This window comes from Rhipicephalus microplus, chromosome 5, assembly GCF_043290135.1.
Source record: "Rhipicephalus microplus isolate Deutch F79 chromosome 5, USDA_Rmic, whole genome shotgun sequence".
In the NCBI taxonomy this organism is placed as follows: Eukaryota; Metazoa; Arthropoda; class Arachnida; order Ixodida; family Ixodidae; genus Rhipicephalus; species Rhipicephalus microplus.
Genome location: NC_134704.1, coordinates 164,275,917 through 164,302,594, shown reverse-complemented (window position 1 = coordinate 164,302,594; position 26,678 = coordinate 164,275,917). Strand labels below are relative to the sequence as shown.

The 26,678-nt window shown below is 49.5% G+C and overlaps 1 protein-coding gene and 4 non-coding genes across 5 annotated transcripts; 4 read left to right on the top strand and 1 right to left on the bottom strand.

Annotated features, from left to right (window-relative positions):
* The first annotated feature begins 930 nt into the window (after positions 1 to 930).
* Positions 931 to 1,002, top strand: TRNAW-CCA (transfer RNA tryptophan (anticodon CCA)). The gene has a single exon. It is a non-coding gene; the product is annotated as a tRNA-Trp (tRNA).
* Positions 1,003 to 13,369: 12,367 nt separating this feature from the next.
* Positions 13,370 to 13,441, top strand: TRNAW-CCA (transfer RNA tryptophan (anticodon CCA)). Its single transcript has one exon. It is a non-coding gene; the product is annotated as a tRNA-Trp (tRNA).
* A 1,629-nt stretch (positions 13,442 to 15,070) lies between these two features.
* TRNAW-CCA (transfer RNA tryptophan (anticodon CCA)) lies at positions 15,071 to 15,142 on the top strand. The gene has a single exon. It is a non-coding gene; the product is annotated as a tRNA-Trp (tRNA).
* A 6,019-nt stretch (positions 15,143 to 21,161) lies between these two features.
* On the bottom strand, positions 21,162 to 22,063 carry LOC142817595 (uncharacterized). Its single transcript, XM_075894652.1, has one exon. The coding sequence runs from the start codon at positions 21,717 to 21,719 to the stop codon at positions 21,162 to 21,164; it is 558 nt and encodes a 185-aa protein (XP_075750767.1). The 5' UTR covers positions 21,720 to 22,063.
* A 2,228-nt stretch (positions 22,064 to 24,291) lies between these two features.
* On the top strand, positions 24,292 to 24,363 carry TRNAW-CCA (transfer RNA tryptophan (anticodon CCA)). Its single transcript has one exon. It is a non-coding gene; the product is annotated as a tRNA-Trp (tRNA).
* Positions 24,364 to 26,678: the final 2,315 nt, after the last annotated feature.

Here is a 26,678-nt window from a genome sequence, read left to right as displayed (position 1 = left end):
CTTGTCTCTTTACCTGTGCTTCATCGAAAGAAAGCCGAGCAAAACATGCTACCACGTGTGTGCAAACGGCTACCCTAAACGGACGCAGTGCCGACACGGTAGCACGTCTGACTCCAGATCAGAAGGTTGCGAGTTTGAATCACGTCCGGGTCAAATTCGCTTATTTATTATTTTCATCTATCTGTGTATCTACTTATTTGTCTGTCTACAAAGACTTGTCTCTTTACCTGTGCTTCATCGACAGAAGGCCGAGCAAGACATGCTACCACGTGTGTGTGTATGGCTAAACTAAGTGGACTCGGTGGCAACCCGGTAGCACGTCTGACTCCAGATCAGAAGGTTGCGTGTTCGAATCACGTCCGGGTCAAGTTCTCTTTTTATTATTTTCATCTGTCTATCTACTTATTTGTCTGTCTACAATGACATGTCTCTTTACCTGTGCTTCATCGACAGCAGGCCGAGCAAATCATGCTACCGCGTGTGTGCGAACGGCTACCCTAAGCGGATTCGATGGCGACATGGTAGCACGTCTCACTCAAGATCAGAAGGTTGCGTGTTCGAATCACGTCCGGGTAAAAGTCTCTTTTTAATATTTTCATCCATCTGTCTATCTAAATATTTGTCTGTCTACAAGTACTCTTCTCTTTAGCTGTGCTTCCTCGACAGAAGGCCGAGCAAAGCATGCTACCACGTGTGTGCGAACGGCCACCCTAAACGGGCTCGGTGGCGACGTGTTAGCATGTCTGACTCCAGATCAGAAGGTTGCGAGTATGAATCACGTCTGGATCAAATTTCCTTTTTTCTTATTTTCATCAATCTGTCTATCTACTTATTTGTCTGTCTATATTCACTTGTCTCTTTACCTGTGCTTCATCGACAGAAGGCCGAGAAAACATGCTACCATGTGTGTGCGAACGGCTACCCTAAGCGGACTCGGTGGCGCAACGGTAGCGCGTCTGACTCCATTTCAGAAGGTTACGTGTTCGAATCACGTCGGGGTCAAATTTTCTTTTTATTGTTTTCAACTATCTGTCTACTTATTTGTCTGTCTACAATGACTTCTCTCTTTACCTATGCTTCATCGACAGAAGGCCGAGCAATACATGCTACTGCGTGTGTGCGAACGGCTACACTAAGTCAACTCGGTGGCGACCCGGTAGGACGTCTGACTCCAGATCAGAAGGTTGCGTGTTCGAATCACGTCGATGTGAAGTTCTCTCTTTTGTTATTTTCATCTATCTGTCTATCTACTTATTTGTCTGTCTACAATGACTTGTCTCTTTACCTGTGCTTCATCGACAGAAGGCCAAGCAAAACATGCTACCACGTGTGTGCGAACGGCTGCCCTGAGCGGACTCGGAGGTGCAACGGTAGCGCGTCTGACTCCAGATCAGTAGGTTAAATGTTCGAATCACGTCCGGGTCAAATTCTCTTTTTATTATTTTCATCTATCTGTCTATCTACTTATTTGTCTGTCTAAAATGACTTGTCCCTTTACCTCTGCTTCATCGACATAAGACCGTGCAAAACATGCTACCACGTGTGGGCGAACGGCTACCCTAAGCGGACTCGGTGGCGCAAGCAACTTTAGCACGTCTGACTCCAGATCAGAAGGTTGCGTGTTCTAATCACGTCCACGTCAAATTCTCTTTTTAGTATGTTCATCTATCTGTCTATCTACGTATTTGTCTATCTGCAATGACTTGTCCCTTTACCTGTGCTTCATCGACACAAGGCCGAGCAAAACATGCTACAGCGTGTGTGCGAACAATTACTCTAAGCGGACTCAGTGGCGACACGGTAGCGCGTCTTACCCAGATCAGAGGGTTGCGTGTTCGAATCAGGTCCGTGTTAAGTTCTCGTTTTTGTTATTTTCATCTGTCTATCTACTTATTTGTCTGTCTACAATGACTTGTCTCTTTAGCTGTGCCTCCTCGACAGAAGGCCAAGCAAAACATGCTACCACGTGTGTGCGAACGGCCACACTAAACGGACTCGGTGGCGACATGTTAGCATGTCTGACTACAGATAAGAAGTTTGCGAGTTGGAATCACGTCTGGATCAAATTTCCTTCTTTCTTATTTTCATCAATCTGTCTATCTAGTTATTTGTCTGTCTACAATGACTTGTCTCTTTACTTGTACTTCATCGACAGAAGGCCGAAAAAACATGCTACCACGTGTGTGCGAATGGCTACCCGAAGCGGATTCGATGGCGACACGGTAGCACGTCTGACTCCAGATCAGAAGGTTGCGTGTACGAATCACGTCCGGGTAAAAGTCTCTTTTTATTATTTTCGTCTATCTGTCTATCTACTTATTTGTCTGTGTACAATGACTCTTCTCTTTAGCTGTGCTTCCTCGACAGAAGGCCATGCAAAACATGCTACCACGTGTGTGCGAACGGTTCCTCTAAGCGGACTCAGTGGCGCAACTTTAACACGTGTGACTCCAGATCAGAAGGTTGCGTGTTCGAATCAAGTCCGGGTCAAATTCTTTTTTTATTATTTTCATCTGTCTATTCACTTATTTGTCTGTCTACAATGACTTGTCTCTTTACCTGTGCTTCATCGACAGAAGGCCGAGCAAAACATGCTACAGCGTGTGTGCGAACGGCTACACTAAGTGTACTGGGCGGCGATACGGTAGCACGTCTGACTCCAGATCACAAGGTTGCGTGTTCGAATCCCGTCCGGGTCAAATCCTCTTTTTTATTATTTTCATCTATCTGTCTATCTACTTATCTGTATGTCTACAATGACTTGTCTCTTTACCTGTGCTTCATCGACAGAAGGCCGAGCAAAACATGCTACCACGTGTGTGCGAATGGTTACCTAACGGACTCGGTGGCGACACGGTAGCACGTCTGACTCCAGATCAGAAGGTTGCGTGTTCGAATCACGTCCGGGTCAAATTCTCTTTTTTATTATTTTCATCCATTTATCTTTTTATTTGTCTGTCTACGATGACTTGTCTCTTTACCTGTGCTTCATCGACAGAAGGCCGAGCGAAACATGCTACCGCGTGTGTACGAACGGCTTCACTAAGTGGACTCGGTGGCGACACGGTAGCACGTCTAACTCCAGATCAGAAGGTTGCGAGTTTGAACCACGTCCGGGTCAAACTCGCTTATTTATTATTTTCATCTATCTGTGTATCTACTTATTTGTCTGTCTACAAAGACTTGTCTCTTTACCTGTGCTTCATCGACAGAAGGCCGAGCAAAACATGCTACCACGTGTGTGCGAATGGCTACCCTAAACGGACTCGGTGGCGCAACATTAGCACGTCTGATTCCAGAGCAGAAGGTTGCGTGTTCTAATCACGTCCGCGTCAAACTCTCTTTTTAGTACTTTCATCTATTTGTCTATCTACTTATTTGTCTGTCTACAATGACTTGTCTCGTTACGTGTGCTTCATCGACAGAAGGCCGAGCAAAACAAGCTACCGCGTGTGTGCAAACGGCTAGGCTAAGTGGATTCGGTGGCGACACGGTAGCGCGTCTTACCCAGATCAGAGGGTGGCGTGTTCGAATCACGTCCGTGTTAAGTTCTCGTTTTTGTTAATTTCATCTGTCTATATACCTCTTTGTCTGTCTACAACGACTTGTTCCTTTACCTGTGCTTCTTCGATAGAAGGCCGAGCAAAACATGCTACCACGTGTGTGCGAATGATTACCTAACGGACTCGGTGGCGACACGGTAGCACGTCTGACTCCAGATCAGAAGGTTGCGTGTTTGAATCACGTCCGGATCAAATTTCCTTTTTTATTACTTTCATCAATCTGTCTATCTACTTATTTTTCTGTCTACAATGACTTCTCTCTTTAGGTGTGCTTCATCGACAGAAGGCCGAGAAAACATGCTACCACGCGTGTGCGAACGGCCACCCTAAACGGACTCGGTGGCGACATGGTAACACGTCTGACTCCAGATCAGAAGGTTGCGAGTTTGAATCACGTCCGGATCAAATTTCCTTTTTTATTACTTTCATCAACCTGTCTATCTACTTATTTGTCTGTCTACAATGACTTCTCTCTTTACCTGTGCTTCATCGACAGAAGGCCGTGCAAAACATGCTACCGCGTGTGTGCGAACGTCTGCCCAAAGCGCACTCGGTGGCGCAACTGTAGCGAGTCTGACTATCGATGAGAAGGTTGCGTGTTCTAATCACGTCTAGGTGAAATTCTCTTTTCATTATTTTCATCTATCTGTCTATCTACTTATTTGTCCTTCTACAATGACTTGTCCCTTTACCTGTGCTTCGTCGACAGAAGGCCGTGCAAAACATGCTACCGCGTGTGTGCGAACGGCCACCCTAAATGGACTCGGTGCCACAACGGTAGCGCGTCTGACTTCATATCAGAAGGTTGCGTGTTCGAATCACGTTCGGGTCAAATTCTCTTTTTTATTATCTTCATCGATCTGTCTATCTACCTAATTGTCTGTCTACAATGACTCATTCTTTTACCTGTGCTTCATCGACAGAAGGCCGAGCAAAACATGCTACCGAGTGTGTGTGAACGGATACACTAAGTGTACTCGGTGGCAATACGGTAGCACATCTGACTCCAGATCACAAGGTTGCGTGTTCGAATCAGGTCCGCGTCAAACTCTCTTTTTTAATAATTTCATCTATCTGTCTATCTACTTATTTGTCTGTCTACAAAGACTTGTCTCTTTACCTGTGCTTCAACGACAGAAGGCCGGGCAAAACATGCTACCACGTGTGTGAGAATGGTTACCCTAAACGGACTCGGTAGCGACACGGTAGCACATCTGACTCCAGATCAGAAGGTTGCGTGTTCGAATCACGTCCGGGTCAAATTCTCTTTTTTATTATTTTCATCTGTTTATCTACTTATTTGTCTGTCTACAATGACTTGTCTCTTTACCTGTGCTTCATCGACAGAAGGCCGAGCAAAACATGCCACCGCGTGTGTACGAACAGCTACACTAAGTGGACTCGGTGGCGACACGGTAGCACGTCTGACTCCAGATCAGAGGGTTGCGTGTTCGAATCACGTTCGTTTTAGGTTCTCTTTTTTAATATTTTCAACTATCTGTCTATCTACTTATTTGTCTGTCTACAACGACTTGTCTCTTTACCTGTGCTTCATCGAAAGAAAGCCGAGCAAAACATGCTACCACGTGTGTGCAAACGGCTACCCTAAACGGACGCAGTGGCGACACGGTAGCACGTCTGACTCCAGATCAGAAGGTTGCGAGTTTGAATCACGTCCGGGTCAAATTCGCTTATTTATAATTTTCATCTATATGTGTATCTACTTATTTGTCTGTCTACAAAGACTTGTCTCTTTACCTGTGCTTCATCGACAGAAGGCCGAGCAAGACATGCTACCGCGTGTGTGTGTATGGCTAAACTAAGTGGACGCGGTGGCAACCCGGTAGCACGTCTGACTCCAGATCAGAAGGTTGCGTGTTCGAATCACGTCCAGGTCAAGTTCTCTTTTTATTATTTTCATCTGTCTATCTACTTATTTGTCTGTCTACAATGACATGTCTCTTTACCTGTGCTTCATCGACAGCAGGCCAAGCAAATCATGCTACCGCGTGTGTGCGAACGGCTACCCTAAGCGGATTCGATGGCGACATGGTAGCACGTCTCACTCAAGATCAGAAGGTTGCGTGTTCGAATCACGGCCGGGTAAAAGTCTCTTTTTAATATTTTCATCCATCTGTCTATCTAATTATTTGTCTGTCTACAAGTACTCTTCTCTTTAGCTGTGCTTCCTCGACAGAAGGCCATGCAAAACATGCTACCACGTGTGTGCGAACGGTTCCTCTAAGCGGACTCAGTGGCGCAACTTTAGCACTTTTTTTATTATTCTTTTTTTATTATTTTCATCTGTCTATTCACTTATTTGTCTGTCTACAATGACTTGTCTCTTTACCTGTGCTTCATCGACAGAAGGCCGAGCAAAACATGCTACAGCGTGTGTGCGAACGGCTACACTAAGTGTACTGGGCGGCGATACGGTAGCACGTCTGACTCCAGATCACAAGGTTGCGTGTTCGAATCCCGTCCGGGTCAAATCCTCTTTTTTATTATTTTCATCTATCTGTCTATCTACTTATCTGTATGTCTACAATGACTTGTCTCTTTACCTGTGCTTCATCGACAGAAGGCCGAGCAAAACATGCTACCACGTGTGTGCGAATGGTTACCTAACGGACTCGGTGGCGACACGGTAGCACGTCTGACTCCAGATCAGAAGGTTGCGTGTTCGAATCACGTCCGGGTCAAATTCTCTTTTTTATTATTTTCATCCATTTATCTTTTTATTTGTCTGTCTACGATGACTTGTCTCTTTACCTGTGCTTCATCGACAGAAGGCCGAGCGAAACATGCTACCGCGTGTGTACGAACGGCTTCACTAAGTGGACTCGGTGGCGACACGGTAGCACGTCTAACTCCAGATCAGAAGGTTGCGAGTTTGAACCACGTCCGGGTCAAACTCGCTTATTTATTATTTTCATCTATCTGTGTATCTACTTATTTGTCTGTCTACAAAGACTTGTCACTTTACCTGTGCTTCATCGACAGAAGGCCGAGCAAAACATGCTACCACGTGTGTGCGAATGGCTACCCTAAACGGACTCGGTGGCGCAACATTAGCACGTCTGATTCCAGAGCAGAAGGTTGCGTGTTCTAATCACGTCCGCGTCAAACTCTCTTTTTAGTACTTTCATCTATTTGTCTATCTACTTATTTGTCTGTCTACAATGACTTGTCTCGTTACGTGTGCTTCATCGACATGTGCGTGCGCATGCAATGTATGTGGTTTCGGCATATATATGCGTTGCTGTGTGAAGAATAAAGTAGTTGTTAGTTTGGCGTCAATCTGTTTCTTTCCTCGCCTTCTTTTTTCCTTTTTTCCGTATTGTTTGCGCCAAAGAAGTTAACTTCTTTTTTGTTCATCGACAGAAGGCCGAGCAAAACAAGCTACCGCGTGTGTGCGAACGGCTAGGCTAAGTGGATTCGGTGGCGACACGGTAGCGCGTCTTACCCAGATCAGAGGGTGGCGTGTTCGAATCACGTCCGTGTTAAGTTCTCGTTTTTGTTAATTTCATCTGTCTATATACCTCTTTGTCTGTCTACAACGACTTGTTCCTTTACCTGTGCTTCTTCGATAGAAGGCCGAGCAAAACATGCTACCACGTGTGTGCGAATGATTACCTAACGGACTCGGTGGCGACACGGTAGCACGTCTGACTCCAGATCAGAAGGTTGCGTGTTTGAATCACGTCCGGATCAAATTTCCTTTTTTATTACTTTCATCAATCTGTCTATCTACTTATTTTTCTGTCTACAATGACTTCTCTCTTTAGGTGTGCTTCATCGACAGAAGGCCGAGAAAACATGCTACCACGCGTGTGCGAACGGCCACCCTAAACGGACTCGGTGGCGACATGGTAACACGTCTGACTCCAGATCAGAAGGTTGCGAGTTTGAATCACGTCCGGATCAAATTTCCTTTTTTATTACTTTCATCAACCTGTCTATCTACTTATTTGTCTGTCTACAATGACTTCTCTCTTTACCTGTGCTTCATCGACAGAAGGCCGTGCAAAACATGCTACCGCGTGTGTGCGAACGTCTGCCCAAAGCGCACTCGGTGGCGCAACTGTAGCGAGTCTGACTCTCGATGAGAAGGTTGCGTGTTCTAATCACGTCTAGGTGAAATTCTCTTTTCATTATTTTCATCTATCTGTCTATCTACTTATTTGTCCTTCTACAATGACTTGTCCCTTTACCTGTGCTTCGTCGACAGAAGGCCGTGCAAAACATGCTACCGCGTGTGTGCGAACGGCCACCCTAAATGGACTCGGTGCCACAACGGTAGCGCGTCTGACTTCATATCAGAAGGTTGCGTGTTCGAATCACGTTCGGGTCAAATTCTCTTTTTTATTATCTTCATCGATCTGTCTATCTACCTAATTGTCTGTCTACAATGACTCATTCTTTTACCTGTGCTTCATCGACAGAAGGCCGAGCAAAACATGCTACCGAGTGTGTGTGAACGGATACACTAAGTGTACTCGGTGGCAATACGGTAGCACATCTGACTCCAGATGACAAGGTTGCGTGTTCGAATCAGGTCCGCGTCAAACTCTCTTTTTTAATAATTTCATCTATCTGTCTATCTACTTATTTGTCTGTCTACAAAGACTTGTCTCTTTACCTGTGCTTCAACGACAGAAGGCCGGGCAAAACATGCTACCACGTGTGTGAGAATGGTTACCCTAAACGGACTCGGTAGCGACACGGTAGCACATCTGACTCCAGATCAGAAGGTTGCGTGTTCGAATCACGTCCGGGTCAAATTCTCTTTTTTATTATTTTCATCTGTTTATCTACTTATTTGTCTGTCTACAATGACTTGTCTCTTTACCTGTGCTTCATCGACAGAAGGCCGAGCAAAACATGCCACCGCGTGTGTACGAACAGCTACACTAAGTGGACTCGGTGGCGACACGGTAGCACGTCTGACTCCAGATCAGAGGGTTGCGTGTTCGAATCACGTTCGTTTTAGGTTCTCTTTTTTAATATTTTCAACTATCTGTCTATCTACTTATTTGTCTGTCTACAACGACTTGTCTCTTTACCTGTGCTTCATCGAAAGAAAGCCGAGCAAAACATGCTACCACGTGTGTGCAAACGGCTACCCTAAACGGACGCAGTGGCGACACGGTAGCACGTCTGACTCCAGATCAGAAGGTTGCGAGTTTGAATCACGTCCGGGTCAAGTTCTCTTTTTATTATTTTCATCTGTCTATCTACTTATTTGTCTGTCTACAATGACATGTCTCTTTACCTGTGCTTCATCGACAGCAGGCCAAGCAAATCATGCTACCGCGTGTGTGCGAACGGCTACCCTAAGCGGATTCGATGGCGACATGGTAGCACGTCTCACTCAAGATCAGAAGGTTGCGTGTTCGAATCACGTCCGGGTAAAAGTCTCTTTTTAATATTTTCATCCATCTGTCTATCTAATTATTTGTCTGTCTACAAGTACTCTTCTCTTTAGCTGTGCTTCCTCGACAGAAGGCCGAGCAAAGCATGCTACCACGTGTGTGCGAACGGCCACCCTAAACGGACTCGGTGGCGACGTGTTAGCATGTCTGACTCCAGATCAGAAGGTTGCGAGTATGAATCACGTCTGGATCAAATTTCCTTTTTTCTTATTTTCATCAATCTGTCTATCTACTTATTTGTCTGTCTATATTGACTTGTCTCTTTACCTGTGCTTCATCGACAGAAGGCCGAGAAAACATGCTACCATGTGTGTGCGAACGGCTACCCTAAGCGGACTCGGTGGCGCAACGGTAGCGCGTCTGACTTCATTTCAGAAGGTTACGTGTTCGAATCACGTCGGGGTCAAATTCTCTTTTTATTGTTTTCAACTATCTGTCTACTTATCTGTCTGTCTACAATGACTTCTCTCATAACCTATGCTTCATCGACAGAAGGCCGAGCAATACATGCTACTGCGTGTGTGTGAACGGCTACACTAAGTCAACTCGGTGGCGACCCGGTAGGACGTCTGACTCCAAATCAGAAGGTTGCGTGTTCGAATCACGTCGATGTAAAGTTCTCTCTTTTGTTATTTTCATCTATCTGTCTATCTACTTATTTGTCTGTCTACAATGACTTGTATCTTTACCTGTGCTTCATCGACAGAAGGCCGAGCAAACCATGCTACCACGTGTGTGCGAACGGCTGCCCTCAGCGGACTCGGAGGTGCAACGGTAGCGCGTCTGACTCCAGATCAGTAGGTTAAATGTTCGAATCACGTCCGGGTCAAATTCTCTTTTTATTATTTTCATCTATCTGTCTATCTACTTATTTGTCTGTCTAAATTGACTTGTCCCTTTACCTGTGCTTCATCGGCATAAGACCGTGCAAAACATGCTACCACGTGTGGGCGAACGGCTACCCTAAGCGGACTCTGTGGCGCAAGCAACTTTAGCACGTCTGACTCCAGATCAGAAGGTTGCGTGTTCTAATCACGTCCGCGTTAAATTCTCTTTTTAGTATATTCATCTATCTGTCTTTCAACGTATTTGTCTATCTGCAATGACTTGTCCCTTTACCTGTGTTTCATCGACAGAAGACCGAGCAAAACATGCTACAGCGTGTGTGCGAACAATTACTCTAAGCGGACTCAGTGGCGACACGGTAGCGCGTCTTACCCAGATCAGAGGGTTGCGTGTTCGAATCAGGTCCGTGTTAAGTTCTCGTTTTTGTTATTTTCATCTGTCTATCTACTTATTTGTCTGTCTACAATGACTTGTCTCTTTAGCTGTGCTTCCTCGACAGAAGGCCAAGCAGAACATGCTACCACGTGTGTGCGAACGGCCACACTAAACGGACTCGGTGGCGACATGTTAGCATGTCTGACTACAGATAAGAAGGTTGCGAGTTGGAATCACGTCTGGATGAAATTTCCTTCTTTCTTATTTTCATCAATCTGTCTATCTAGTTATTTGTCTGTCTACAATGACTTGTCTCTTTACTTGTACTTCATCGACAGAAGGCCGAAAAAACATGCTACACCGTGTGTGCGAATGGCTACCCGAAGCGGATTCGATGGCGACACGGTAGCACGTCTGACTCCAGATCAGAAGGTTGCGTGTTCGAATCACGTCCGGGTAAAAGTCTCTTTTTATTATTTTTGTCTATCTGTCTATCTACTTATTTGTCTGTGTACAATGACTCTTCTCTTTAGCTGTGCTTCCTCGACAGAAGGCCATGCAAAACATGCTACCACGTGTGTGCGAACGGCTACCCAAAGCGGACTTGGTGGCGCAACTTTAGCACGTCTGAATCCAGATCAGAAGGTTGCGTGTTCGAATCAAGTCCGGGTCAAATTCTTTTTTTTATTATTTTCATCTGTCTATCCACTTATTTGTCTGTCTACAATGACTTGTCTCCTTACCTGTGCTTCATCGACAGAAGGCCGAGCAAAACATGCTACCACGTGTGTGCGAACGGCTACACTAAGTGTACTCGGTGGCGATACAGTAGCACGTCTGACTCCAGATCACAAGGTTGCGTGTTCGAATCACGTCCGGGTCAAATCCTCTTTTTTATTATTTTTATCTATCTGTCTATCTACTTATCTGTATGTCTACAATGACTTGTCTCTTTACCTGTGCTTCATCGAGAGAAGGCCGAGCAAAACATGCTACCACGTGTGTGCGAATGATTACCTAACGGACTCGGTGGCGACACGGTAGCACGTCTGACTCCAGATCAGAAGGTTGCGTGTTTGAATCACGTCCGGATCAAATTTTCTTTTTTATTACTTTCATCAATCTGTCTATCTACTTATTTTTCTGTCTACAATGACTTCTCTCTTTAGGTGTGCTTCATCGACAGAAGGCCGAGAAAACATGCTACCACGTGTGTGCGAACGGCCACCCTAAACGGACTCGGTGGCGACATGGTAACACGTCTGACTCCAGATCAGAAGGTTGCGAGTTTGAATCACGTCCGGATCAAATTTCCTTTTTTATTACTTTCGTCAATCTGTCTATCTACTTATTTGTCTGTCTACAATGACTTCTCTCTTTACCAGTGCTTCATCGACAGAATGCCGTGCAAAACATGCTACCGCGTGTGTGCGAACGTCTGCCCAAAGCGCACTCGGTGGCGCAACTGTAGCGCGTCTGACTCTCGATGAGAAGGTTGCGTGTTCTAATCACGTCTAGGTGAAATTCTCTTTTCATTATTTTCATCTATCTGTCTATCTACTTATTTGTCCTTTTACAATGACTTGTCCCTTTACCTGTGCTTCGTCGACAGAAGGCCGTGCAAAACATGCTACCGCGTGTGTGCGAACGGCCACCCTAAATGGACTCGGTGCCGCAACGGTAGCGCGTCTGACTTCATATCAGAAGGTTGCGTGTTCGAATCACGTTCGGGTGAAATTCTCTTTTTTATTATCTTCATCGATCTGTCTATCTACCTGATTGTCTGTCTACAATGACTCATTCTTTTACCTGTGCTTCATCGACAGAAGGCCGAGCAAAACATGCTACCGAGTGTGTGCGAACGGATACACTAAGTGTACTCGGTGGCAATACGGTAGCACATCTGACTCCAGATCACAAGGTTGCGTGTTCGAATCAGGTCCGCGTCAAACTCTCTTTTTTAATAATTTCATCTATCTGTCTATCTACTTATTTGTCTGTCTACAAAGACTTGTCTCTTTACCTGTGCTTCAACGACAGAAGGCCGAGCCAAGCATGCTACCACGTGTGTGCGAATGGTTACCCTAAACGGACTCGGTAGCGACACGGTAGCAACTCTGACTCCAGATCAGAAGGTTGCGTGTTCGAATCACGTCCGGGTCAAATTCTCTTTTTTATTATTTTCATCTGTTTATCTACTTATTTGTCTGTCTACAATGACTTGTCTCTTTACCTGTGCTTCATCGACAGAAGGCCGAGCAAAACATGCCACCGCGTGTGTACGAACGGCTACACTAAGTGGACTCGGTGGCGACACGGTAGCACGTCTGACTCCAGATCAGAGGGTTGCATGTTCGAATGACGTCCGTGTTAGGTTCTCTTTTTTAATATTTTCAACTATCTGTCTATCTACTTATTTGTCTGTCTACAACGACTTGTCTCTTTACCTGTGCTTCATCGAAAGAAAGCCGAGCAAGACATGCTACCGCGTGTGTGTGTATGGCTAAACTAAGTGGACTCGCTGGCAACCCGGTAGCACGTCTGACTCCAGATCAGAAGGTTGCGTGTTCGAATCACGTCCGGGTCAAGTTCTCTTTTTATTATTTTCATCTGTCTATCTACTTATTTGTCTGTCTACAATGACATGTCTCTTTACCTGTGCTTCATCGACAGCAGGCCGAGAAAATCATGCTACCGCGTGTGTGCGAACAGCTACCCTAAGCGGATTCGATGGCGACACGGTAGCACGTCTGACTCAAGATCAGAAGGTTGCGCGTTCGAATCACGTCCGGGTAAAAGTCTCTTTTTAATATTTTCATCCATCTGTCTATCTAATTATTTGTCTGTCTACAAGTACTCTTCTCTTTAGCTGTGCTTCCTCGACAGAAGGCCGAGCAAAGCATGCTACCACGTGTGTGCGAACGGCCACCCTAAACGGACTCGGTGGCGACATGTTAGCATGTCTGACTCCAGATCAGAAGGTTGCGAGTATGAATCACGTCTGGATCAAATTTCCTTTTTTCTTATTTTCATCAATCTGTCTATCTACTTATTTGTCTGTCTATATTGACTTGTCTCTTTACCTGTGCTTCATCGACAGAAGGCCGAGAAAACATGCTACCATGTGTGTGCGAACGGCTACCCTAAGCGGACTCGGTGGCGCAACGGTAGCGCGTCTGACTCCATTTCAGAAGGTTACGTGTTCGAATCACGTCGGGGTCAAATTCTCTTTTTATTGTTTTCAACTATCTGTCTACTTATTTGTCTGTCTACAAGGACTTCTCTCTTTACCTATGCTTCATCGACAGAAGGCCGAGCAATACATGCTACTGCGTGTGTGCGAACGGCTACACTAAGTCAACTCGGTGGCGACCCGGTAGGACGTCTGACTCCAGATCAGAAGGTTGCGTGTTCGAATCACGTCGATGTGAAGTTCTCTCTTTTGTTATTTTCATCTATCTGTCTATCTACTTATTTGTCTATCTACAATGACTTGTCTCTTTACCTGTGCTTCATCGACAGAAGGCCAAGAAACATGCTACCACGTGTGTGCGAACGGCTGCCCTGAGCGGACTCGGAGGTGCAACGGTAGCGCGTCTGACTCCAGATCAGTAGGTTAAATGTTCGAATCACGTCCGGGTCAAATTCTCTTTTTATTATTTTCATCTATCTGTCTATCTACTTATTTGTCTGTCTAAAATGACTTGTCCCTTTACCTGTGCTTCATCGACATAAGACCGTGCAAAACATGCTACCACGTGTGGGCGAACGGCTACCCTAAGCGGACTCGGTGGCGCAAGCAACTTTAGCACGTCTGACTCCAGATCAGAAGGTTGCGTGTTCTAATCACGTCCACGTCAAATTCTCTTTTTAGTATGTTCATCTATCTGTCTATCTACGTATTTGTCTATCTGCAATGACTTGTCCCTTTACCTGTGCTTCATCGACAGAAGGCCGAGCAAAACATGCTACAGCGTGTGTGCGAACAATTACTCTAAGCGGACTCGGTGGCGACATGTTAGCATGACTGACTACAGATAAGAAGGTTGCGAGTTGGAATCACGTCTGGATCAAATTTCCTTCTTTCTTATTTTCATAAATCTGTCTATCTAGTTATTTGTCTGTCTACAATGACTTGTCTCTTTACTTGTGCTTCATCGACAGAAGGCCGAAAAAACATGCTACCACGTGTGTGCGAATGGCTACCCTAAGCGGACTCGGTGGCGCAACGGTAGCGCGTCTGACTCAAGATCAGTAGGTTGAATGTTCGAATGACGTCTGGGTCAAATTCTCTTTTTATTATTTTCATCTATCTGTCTATCTACTTATTTGTCTGTCTAAAATGACTTGTCCTTTTACCTGTGCTTCATCGGCATAAGGCCGTGCAAAACATGCTACCACGTGTGTGCGAACGGCTACCCTAAGCGGACTTGGTGGCGCAACTTTAGCACGTCTGAATCCAGATCAGAAGGTTGCGTGTTCGAATCAAGTCCGGGTCAAATTCTTTTTTTTATTATTTTCATCTGTCTATCCACTTATTTGTCTGTCTACAATGACTTGTCTCCTTACCTGTGCTTCATCGACAGAAGGCCGAGCAAAACATGCTACCACGTGTGTGCGAACGGCAACACTAAGTGTACTCGGTGGCGATACGGTAGCACGTCTGACTCCAGATCACAAGGTTGCGTGTTCGAATCACGTCCGGGTCAAATCCTCTTTTTTATTATTTTTATCTATCTGTCTATCTACTTATCTGTATGTCTACAATGACTTGTCTCTTTACCTGTGCTTCATCGAGAGAAGGCCGTGCAAAACATGCTACCGCGTGTGTGCGAACGGCCACCCTAAATGGACTCGGTGCCGCAACGGTAGCACATCTGACTCCAGATCAGAAGGTTGCGTGTTCGAATCACGTCCGGGTCAAATTCTCTTTTTTATTATTTTCATCTGTTTATCTACTTATTTGTCTGTCTACAATGACTTGTCTCTTTACCTGTGCTTCATCGACAGAAGGCCGAGCAAAACATGCCACCTCGTGTGTACGAACGGTATGGTGACCCCGCTCTAACTGCAGCGGACGATCACCGCGGGTTCCCGCTTAGCGAGCCACAGGGCCGCTACTCCGTTTACTCGCGTGTAGCGCACCGCTCCGCGCGCGCTCAGCTGATACGGCGTTTAGCGCGGCAAATAGACAGTGTTCGAATGTAACAGTACACAACACTTTATTGCCTATGGCGGCACCCCGAACAACAGCACAACGTCCGCTCCCGGGACGCGGGTAGCAAAGGCACCCGCACGCGGACGTTCACAATAAGGGGAAAACCGCGAGCACGTCGCAGCTGGCAATGGCGAGCTTTGACACGCCGGTCGGGAAAAGGTCCCTCGCGGCTATGCTGCGCACTCTCACGATGGCCACTGGGCCTGGTCGCGAGTGTTAGGGCAAACCTCGTACGCGCTGGGCCTACGGCAAGTGCGGCTCGTTGTGGTACGACCACTTCAAGCACTAGGCACCGCTGTGGGCTTAGCGTACGCTACCGAAGCTAGCACTCAAGTAAACACGCCTGCCGAGGTGCCCAAAGCCACTCCAGGCAGGCTGCAGTCCGGCGATTCCCAAAGGGGACGCGGACGAAGGAAAACACGTGCTTACCCGGCGCCGACCAACGGAGGAGAGACCGCTCCCTCGGCGCGCGCAGTGGCGCGCGCCGTGCCCGCACGTGGCGCCATCTATCGCCACGTGGTGTTAACAGAGCAGGAAAGGGAAAGGGTGTGGCCGTGTGGCGGAATGCCCGCGAAATGGTCGCAGGCGCGCCTCAGATCCCCACATCCTCCTCTCCTTAATTCACCCTATATACCGGTCTGCAAAGGCAGCCGGTCGTCGCCCATGCATGCAAAGGCGTCATGTAATGGGCAACAGCTAGCCTCAGCCTCGCTCTGCAACTGCTGCTGAAGGGAAAAAAAACAACACAAGAATACACTTGACAAATACAATGGCTCCGCGGAAGAGGGGTAACGGGAGTTCATGATGCTCACGCAAGAGCGCGTCCACGGCTCGGAGGGGCAGCGTCACGTAATGTCTGACTTGGGTGATTGCGTGGATGCGAGAGTTCAAGAGGAGGGTTCTGGTTGAGGCCTTCATGCGAGGAACGGGCTCACCTTCGTCTGGTCGATGTTGACGACAGCCCTGCGAGTCCGACGAACGCCGCCTCAGTGGAGGTTCGGATGGACCTCGCTGCGACAGCCGGCCCTTCTGCTCGAATAATGGTCGCCAAATCCATTGGCTGCGAGGCGTTTTGCGGCGTCAGTCGAGTCGTGCACAGCGTCTGCGACAGCTGGCCTCGTGCAGGAGCCTCGTGCAGGTGTCTGATCACCTCCGGAGTCCAAAGTGGTGTAGGGGTCGGTGACTTCCTAGGTTGTCGCCACACGCACACACACATGCACACACACCTCCGATGGTCGGGTCTCTCCAAACGCGCACCGCAAGGGAAGCGCAGAGTGTCATTTGTCCCTCTCCCCACGCTAAAGCACCAATTCACAATCCCCTCCTCCAGCGAGAAGAAAAAAAAGAAAACACTGAAAAACATCAAGTAAACAACAACACTCAAATGACAATCAGCAGCAGTAACTGGGCGGAACAGACTTCTTTGCTAGCACTGGCTGTAAAGAAGTTAGCTAACTGAGACTAGAAAGTAGAACTGAGGGCCTTCGGTTGCGGAAATAAGCCCGCCGTCCGGCGCGAAATCACTAAGGTGACCGCTTCCTCAGATTATACCGGTGCGTGGTCCGAATGCGGTCCGCCGCGCCGGGTGTGCGCCGTTGCTTGCGCGAAGAGCCACTGGGTGCTGGCGCAGGCTCGTCAGACCTCGACGCAAAGGCTTTCAGGTCTGCGATATGAGCACGGCTGAGTTTTCCCGAAAGCGGGTCTTTCAGCAAGTACGCGAGTGGAGTCCAAGCTTTTTCCACTCGGTACGGACCAAGCCACTTTGGAGCGAGCGAAGTTGAGAAACCCTTGCTCGCGTCGCTAAGAGCGTGGTTGCGCTTCAGGACGAGGTCACCCACCTTAAATGAAAGGTGGCGACGTTTTCGGTCGTACTGGGCCTTTTGCTCGGCCCTGGCCGATGCCAAACTTTGCCTCGCTCTACTGAGAGCTCGACCAAGCCTGTCCCGAAGTGTGGAAGCGTAAGCAGAACAGTCTGCCGGTTCTTCCTCGTCTCCGAGCTGGCATTGCATGACACTGGTCACCGGATTTGCCAACTCCCTTCCGAAATTAAGGAAGGCGGGAGAGAAACCAGTAGAGCGACTCTCGGAGGTTCGGATTGCAAACGCGAGTTCACTCAAATGGTCTGCCCAGTCCCTTTGACTTTCGGCAAAGGCCGCCAACATCGGTTTGAGCGTACGATTGGTTCGCTCCGTCAAATTGGACTGGGGATGGTAGGGCGAAGTGGTGCAGTGATCTATTCCTAGGGAACGGCACGTATTACCAAACACCCGAGCGGTGAAATACGACGCATTGTCCGTGATCAATCTTTTCGGAAAGCCGAACCGACAAAACACTTCCTGTAGCCTCTCTAGCATCGCTCGCGCTGTCACTTTCCGCAGCGGAAACAGCTCCACCCATTTGGAAAAATGATCAACAACTACCATCAGATGTATGAACCCCTGCTTACTCCTGGGGAACGGCCCCATTAGATCGCAGGTGGCTACTTGCCACGGACGCTCACTGACAATCGGTTTCATCAAGCCGGGCGGCTTGCCACCCCTTGATTTCACCGTTTGACAGACGTGGCAGGAACGGCAATAGCGAAAAATGTCACGCCTCATGCCAAGCCAAGTCACAACCTTGCTCAGTTTCGCAAAAACTTTAGAGCCACTCAGGTGACCGGCAATGGGCTCGTCGTGAGAGGCTCGCAACAGTGCGCCTCTCAGACTTTTGGGCACAACCACCTTAAACGGGTCCACTGACTCCTCATCGGTGGCTATGTATTTCAGCAGGAGTCCATCATGGTCCAGCAAGTATGTATCCGCGGGGGACCCAGCGACACATGCCGGTTCCCGTCCCCCTGCGCCCGCCGCACTACCAGCAGCGTCTCGGCGCTCCGTCTCCCTGAGACCGTCGCTCAACTCGCGACAAAACGGATCATCTTGCTGGGCCTTCAGTAACTCTTGTTTGCTGAAAGCAATTCCCATTCTCCCAAAGGGGAGCTTGGTATCGTTCCCACTCAGGACTGCAGCCATCGCCTCCGCTCGCATTGGCGTCACGGGTTCGCTTCCCTTTCGCGCCCCCTCTCGCCCGCTTCGCGGCGCGCTGCTTGCCTGGCCCGTGGAAAGGGTTTGCTCGTCGCCGCACTCACCCTTTTCTCCACTCGGTGGCTCTGCCGCCGTTTCGCCCGCGCCGCTTGCTTGCGCAAAGGCACCGCTAGCGGTTGTTGCACCGGGATCCAGGCTCCTGGTCGACACTGGGGCACGAGATAGCGCGTCAGCTACCACGTTAGTGCTCCCCTTCCGATACTGCACTGAAAAGTCATAATGCTGTATTAGGAGAGCCCAGCGCGCTAGCCTGCCTGCAGGCTCACGGAGCCGCATCAGCCAGCTAAGCGCGCTGTGATCTGTTTGCACCACAAATTTCCTCCCATCCAGGTAGACATCAAACTTCCGCAGTGCAAACACGATGGCGAGACACTCCCTCTCGGTCACGGAATAATTCCTTTCCGCGGGTATCAACGAGCGGCTGGCAAAGGCCAGCGGCTGCAACACACCATCGTATTCCTGTAGGAGAACTGCTCCTAATCCCAGATCGCTTGCGTCAGTCTGGACAACAAACGGTCTGGTCAGGTCGGGGAGCTTGAGCTGCGCTGTCTCCGCAATGCCGCTAGACAGACGGCAAAACGCCTCTTGCTGCTCAGGTCCCCATCGCCACTCAGCTGACTTACCCAGGAGCTTGGTCAAGGGCGCCTGCACTCGGGCACAGGACGGAATGAACGACCGGTAAAAATTGACCATTCCGAGAAAGCGGCGCAGGCCGCGTACGTCCTTGGGCGCGGGGAAATCGAGGATTGCTCGAAGTTTCTCCCGATCTGGCTCAATGGAGCCTTCGCCCAGCGTGAAGCCAAGTAACTGAACTCGGATTTGCGCTAGTTGGGCCTTTGCGGGATTTAACGTCATCCCGGCGGCTCTCACCCTCCCGAGCACATCGGCAATGTGGGCCAAGTGCTCTTCGAAGGTTCGTGAATAAATCACGATGTCGTCGAGGTAGCACATGCAGTAAGACCACTTTGCTTCCCCGAGAACGCGGTCCATGAGTCTCTGAAAAGTCGCAGGAGCATTGCAAAGACCAAAAGGCATACGAGTAAACTCGAACAACCCTCTGTGGGACGTGAACGCAGTTTTACACTGGTCACGATTACCCATCCGGACCTGTAGGTAACCTTTGGAGGCATCTAATGTGGTAAAATACCGCGCAGTGCCGAGGTTTCCTACGATGGAGCTAATCGTGGGGAGCGGATAGGCATCCTTACGAGTCACTCCGTTGAGACGGCGATAGTCTACGCACAGGCGATGACTGCCATCTTTCTTAGGCACCAACACAATTGGAGACGCCCAGGCGCTCGACGAACGGCGAACAATGCCGGATGAGAGCATCTCGTCCAGCAAGCCGTCAATTACCTGCCTCTTGGCCTGGCTGACGGGCCTGGGGTTACACTTCAAAGGAAGCGCGTCGCCAGTTTCGATCGAATGGCTCACCAAATTGGTACAGCCGGGTTGATCGGTGAAGAGCTCATCGTATTCGCGCAACAGTGCCGACAAACGAGCCTTCTGTGTATCATTCAATTGAGTCGCACAGGCGATCAAAGGATGCGGAGCCTCTTCGTGTCGTGCCGCTCGATCCCGATGGGGATTTTCAGCCGACGAGTGCATAGCGCAGGGGCCTGCCCCCGAAGTTTGCACGTGACACGGTTTCGACGCTTCAACTGCACAGGCAACAGAAAGCGCCGGAGGGCTGATGAACGGCTTTAGCTCGGAAAAAGGTCCGTCGCGATAGCCTCCATTCGCAATGTCCACTACGATACCGGTTTTTAGGAGAAAGTCCCGACCGAGAATCACAGGAACACTGAGCCCTGGAAGATGAACGAAACGCGCGCGTCTCATTCGGCCTCCCCATCTGACAGTCAACCTCGCGGCGCCCGCCGACTGGGCCACGCCTTTCGCGAGGGTGAATGTCGTTCGGCTGTCCCGCAAGCGCACCGAGCGCTTCTGCAAGTGGGACAACACCTGTTCGCCAAACGACGAAGCGCTTGCGCCCGTGTCCAGCAACGCCGAGAATTTGCGACCGACAATGGTGACCTAAATAAACGGCGCGTGCGCACCAGAAAGACTGCTTGCCCGATACGCAGAGGGGAGAAGCAAGGGTTCGGCCGCTCGTGCCTTCACGAACGGCCCGCGCTCCCGTTTCCCTGCCTCACAGGAGGCACAAACGCGGAGCACTCCCTCGCTATGTGCCCTCGTTGACGGCAGCGGAAACAGCACACTCCATCGCGGTCCCTTTCCCGCGACGGAGCAGCTGCGAGCTGCCGGGGTGGGTTCGCCGCGTGATCAAAGGAACCGCTCTGACGACCGTTACCACCGGTGATGCGCTGGGTCGGATTTCGTCCCTGCTCGCGCGCGTCGAGTTGCGATGCAGCACCGGCTGCCCGTCTCCCGTACGTGTAGGGATCTAAAGCTCGATCGCTTATCCCCCACGCGCGCCCAGCTGTAGGGGTAGCCGCAAAGGCAGCTCCGGCGGGCTGTTGCCGCTGAGAAAGGGTCATGGCCCCTCCCCACGCGCAGCGCGGTTCGAGGGCCTCGCTGGCTGGCGGTGGCGGGTGATAGGAACGCGCGGCGAGAATGTCGCATGGTATAACTATCATTTAAAGCGCACGAAAATCAGACATAAAGAGAGGACAAGCGCTTAACAGAGGACAAGCGCTTGGATGCGCTTTGCCTCGACGGCCAATTGCTCCAAATCACGGAAGCGACTGCCGCGCAGGTACGCCGAAAAAGTCGGGTGTGCCTGCCTAATCACCCGTTCGACGCGCTCCTCGTTCGAGGCTCTGGGCTCAGCGATAGAAAAAAGGTCTTCCATCGCGCGTACGTACTCCTGAAGCGACTCATCAGGAGCTTGTGTGCGGAGCTCGAGCTCGCGCCGCATCCTACTCTCGTAGTCAGCGGGTAAGAATTCGCGCAGGAAGGCCGCGCGGAACTCATCGAGGGTTGCTGCTCGGTGGCCGGAAAGCCGATGCCACCTGGCCGCCGTGTCAGTCAGTGCTGCCGGGACGACGCGTCCGAGCACTTCCTCGTCGTCTAGACCCATGGCTCTCTGATAACGTGCGAGGGAGTCCAGGTAATCTCTTGCACTTTGCAGATCACCATACCCGCTGTAGGTCGGAACGGCCAACATGACAGCGGGATGAGGGCGTTTCGGAATGGCCGAAAGCGTTTGGACTGCCTCCGTGAGTGCCTGAGTCATTTGGGCGGCATTTTGCAGCAGCGTCTGTGCGCCCGCTTCAAAGGAAGCTGTCGGTGCATTAGCGGCGCGGGCGAGCGATGGGGAACTGTCTCCGAGCTCGATAAGCGGCGCGGTTTCAAAATGGATACCGGCCGTCGCGACTCTGGGGAGCGCCTGTTTTTCACAGCTGACTCTTGGGGCAGCTTCACGTGAAAATGCTAGGCCGCTTGCGGCTAGCGGTGCAGGCGCGTGCTCGAAATGAGCTTGGCTGCTAGGTTGCGTAGCAGCCAGCGGGCAAAATTCGGCAACGGCTGAGGCCGCGGTGCGATCTGCGCCCCGGAAGCTCCACTGAGAGCCGTTTCGGAGCGCTGTGACATGGAACTACCATGCATTCCAAAGGGAGCAGTAGTAGTCCATGTCCTTGTGCACTGTTCGGGTTGGGCTATGGCCCCGGACCCAAAACGCGCTACCTCTCCAATGGGAGCTGATACGTAGCGCCTCGTGTCATCCCGACTGGGGCTTGTGACAAGTGAGGGTGCTCGATTGTGATGCTCAAGGGGGGCACTGGCCCTGTTCTTGAGCAATGCGGTATCTGCTAAAAGCGTCAGCGGACAGAACTCACGCGGAGCAGACATAACGCGGGTAAACGCGGCGAGTCTGATTCGCAAAGGCGGGCTGACTCGGCTAAGACTAATCAAAGGCTTAATGAGCCTTTGATACCGCGTTGGGCGCCAGTATGGTGACCCCGCTCTAACTGCAGCGGACGATCACCGCGGGTTCCCGCTTAGCGAGCCACAGGGCCGCTACTCCGTTTACTCGCGTGTAGCGCACCTCTCCGCGCGCGCTCAACTGATACGGCGTTTAGCGCGGCGCGGCAAATAGACAGTGTTCGAATGTAACAGTACACAACACTTTATTGCCTCTGGCGGCACCCCGAACAACAGCACAACGTCCGCTCCCGGGACGCGGGTAGCAAAGGCACCCGCACGCGGACGTTCACAATAAGGGGAAAACCGCGAGCACGTCGCAGCTGGCAATGGCGAGCTTTGACACGCCGGTCGGGAAAAGGTCCCTCGCGGCTATGCTGCGCACTCTCACGATGGCCACTGGGCCTGGTCGCGAGTGTTAGGGCAAACCTCGTACGCGCTGGGCCTACGGCAAGTGCGGCTCGTTGTGGTACGACCAATTCAAGCACTAGGCACCGCTGTGGGCTTAGCGTACGCTACCGAAGCTAGCACTCAAGTAAACACGCCTGCCGAGGTGCCCAAGGCCACTCCAGGCAGGCTGCAGTCCGGCGATTCCCAAAGGGGACGCGGACGAAGGAAAACACGTGCTTACCCGGCACCGACCAACGGAGGAGAGACCGCTCCCTCGGCGCGCGCAGTGGCGCGCGCCGTGCCCGCACGTGGCGCCATCTATCGCCACGTGGTGTTAACAGAGCAGGAAAGGGAAAGGGTGTGGCCGTGTGGCGGAATGCCCGCGAAATGGTCGCAGGCGCGCCTCAGATCCCCACAACGGCTACTCTAAGTGGACTCGGTGGCGACACGGTAGCACGTCTGACTCCAAATCAGAGGGTTGCGTGTTCGAATCACGTCCGTGTTAGGTTCTCTTTGTTAATATTTACAACTATCTGTCTATCTACTTATTTGTCTGTCTACAACGACTTGTCTCTTTACCTGTGCTTCATCGAAAGAAAGCCGAGCAAAACATGCTACCACGTGTGTGCAAACGGCTACCCTAAACGGACGCGGTGGCGACATGGTAGCACATCTGACTCCAGATCAGAAAGTTGCGAGTTTGAATCACGTCCGGGTCAAATTCGCTTATTTATTATTTTGAACTATCTGTGTATTTACTTATTTGTCTGTCTACAAAGACTTGTCTCTTTACCTGTGCTTCATCGACAGAAGGCCGAGTAAGACATGCTACCGCGTGTGTGTGTATGGCTAAACTAAGTGGACTCGGTGGCAACCCGGTAGCACGTCTGACTCCAGATCAGAAGGTTGCGTGTTCGAATCACGTCCGGGTCAAGTTCTCTTTTTATTATTTTCATCTGTCTATCTACTTATTTGTCTGTCTACAATGACATGTCTCCTTACCTGTGCTTCATCGACAGCAGGCCGAGCAAATCATGCTACCGCGTGTGTGCGAACGGCTACCCTAAGCGGATTCGATGGCGACACGGTAGCACGTCTGACTCAAGATCAGAAGGTTGCGTGTTCGAATCACGTCCGGGTAAAAGTCTCTTTTTATTATTTTCATCCATCTGTCTATCTAATTATTTGTCTGTATACAAGTACTCTTCTCTTTAGCTGTGCTTCCTCGACAGAAGGCCATGCAAAACATGCTACCACGTGTGTGCGAACGGCCACACTAAACGGACTCGGTGGCGACATGTTAGCATGTCTGACTACAGATCAGAAGCTTGCGAGTTTGAATCACGTCTGGATCAAATTTCCTTCTTTCTTATTTTCATCAATCTGTCTATCTACTTATTTGTCTGTCTACAATGACTTGTCTCTTTACTTGTGCTTCATCGACAGAAGGCCGAAAAAACCTGCTACCACGTGTGTGCGAATGGCTACCCTAAGCGGACTCGGTGGCGCAACGGTAGCGCGTCTGACTCCAGATCAGAAGGTTGCGTGTTCGAATCACGTCGGGGTCAAATTCTCTTTTTTATTGTTTTCAACTATCTGTCTACTTATCTGTCTGTCTACAATGACTTCTCTCTTTACCTATGCTTCATCGACAGAAGGCCGAGCAATACATGCTACTGCGTGTGTGTGAACGGCTACACTAAGTCAACTCGGTGGCGACCCGGTAGGACGTCTGACTCCAAATCAGAAGGTTGCGTGTTCGAATCACGTCGATGTAAAGTTCTCTCTTTTGCTATTTTCATCTATCTGTCTATCTACTTATTTGTCTGTCTACAATGACTTGTCTCTTTACCTGTGCTTCATCGACAGAAGGCCAAGCAAACCATGCTACCACGTGTGTGCGAACGGCTGCCCTGAGCGGACTCGGAGGTGCAACGGTAGCGCGTCTGACTCCAGATCAGTAGGTTAAATGTTCGAATCACGTCCGGGTCAAAGTCTCTTTTTATTATTTTCATCTATCTGTCTATCTACTTATTTGTCTGTCTCAAATGACTTGTCCCTTTACCTGTGCTTCATCGACATAAGACCGTGCAAAACATGCTACCACGTGTGGGCGAACGGCTACCCTAAGCGGACTCGGTGGCGCAAGCAACTTTAGCACGTCTGACTCCAGATCAGAAGGTTGCGTGTTCTAATCACGTCCACGTCAAATTCTCTTTTTAGTATGTTCATCTATCTGTCTATCTACGTATTTGTCTATCTGCAATGACTTGTCCCTTTACCTGTGCTTCATCGACAGAAGGCCGAGCAAAACATGCTACAGCGTGTGTGCGAACAATTACTCTAAGCGGACTCAGTGGCGACACGGTAGCGCGTATTACCCAGATCAGAGGGTTGCGTGTTCGAATCAGGTCCGTGTTAAGTTCTCGTTTTTGTTATTTTCATCTGTCTATATACCTCTTTGTCTGTCTACAACGACTTGTTTCTTTACCTGTGCTTCATCGATAGAAGGCCGAGCAAAACATGCTACCACGTGTGTGCGAACGGCTACCCTAAGTGGACTCGGTGGCGAACTGTTAGCGCGTCCGACTCGAGATCAGAAGGTTGCGTGTTCGAATCGCGTCCGGGTCAAATTCTCTTATTATTTTCATCTGTCTATCTACTTATTTGTCTGTCTACAATGACTTGTCTCTTTACCTGTGCTTCATCGACAGAAGGCCGAGCAAATCATGCTACCGCGTGTGTGCGAACGGCTACCCGAAGCGGATTCGATGGCGACACGGTAGCACGTCTGACTCCAGATCAGAAGGTTGCGTGTTCGAATCACGTCCGGGTAAAAGTCTCTTTTTATTATTTTCGTCTATCTGTCTATCTACTTATTTGTCTGTGTACAATGACTCTTCTCTTTAGCTGTGCTTCCTCGACAGAAGGCCATGCAAAACATGCTACCACGTGTGTGCGAACGGCCACACTAAACGGACTCGGTTGCGACATGTTAGCATGCCTGACTACAGATCAGAAGCTTGCGAGTTTGAATAACGTCTGGATCAAATTTCCTTCTTTCTTATTTTCATCAATCTGTCTATCTACTTATTTGTCTGTCTACAATGACTTGTCTCTTTACTTGTGCTTCATCGACAGAAGGCCGAAAAAACATGCTACCACGTGTGTGCAAATGGCTACCCTAAGCGGACTCGGTGGCGCAACGGTAGCGCGTCTGACTCAAGATCAGAAGGTTGCGTGTTCGAATAACGTCGGGGTGAAATTCTCTTTTTTATTGTTTTCAACTATCTGTGTACTTCTCTGTCTGTCTACAATGACTTCTCTCTTTACCTATGCTTCATCGACAGAAGGCCCAGCAATACATGCTACTGCGTGTGTGTGAACGGCTGCACTAAGTCAACTCGGTGGCGACCCGGTAGGACGTCTGACTCCAAATCAGAAGGTTGCGTGTTCGAATCACGTCGATGTAAAGTTCTCTCTTTTGTTATTTTCATCTATCTGTCTATCTACTTATTTGTCTGTCTACAATGACTTGTCTCTTTACCTGTGCTTCATCGACAGAAGGCCGAGCAAACCATGCTACCACGTGTGTGCGAACGGCTGCCCTGAGCGGACTTGGAGGTGCAACTTTAGCACGTCTGACTCCAGATCAGAAGGTTGCGTGTTCTAATCACGTCCGCGTCAAATTCTCTTTTTAGTATGTTCATCTATCTGTCTTTCTACGTATTTGTCTATCTGCAATGACTTGTCCCTTTACCTGTGCTTCATCGACAGAAGGCCGAGCAAAACATGCTACAGCGTGTGTGCGAACAATTACTCTAAGCGGACTCAGTGGCGACACGGTAGCGCGTCTTACCCAGATCAGAGGGTTGCGTGTTCG

Excerpts from the sequence above, each read along its gene's own strand:
- LOC142817595 (XM_075894652.1), bottom strand. The coding sequence starts at position 21,719 with ATGACTCAGGCACTCACGGAGGCAGTCCAAACGCTTTCGGCCATTCCG.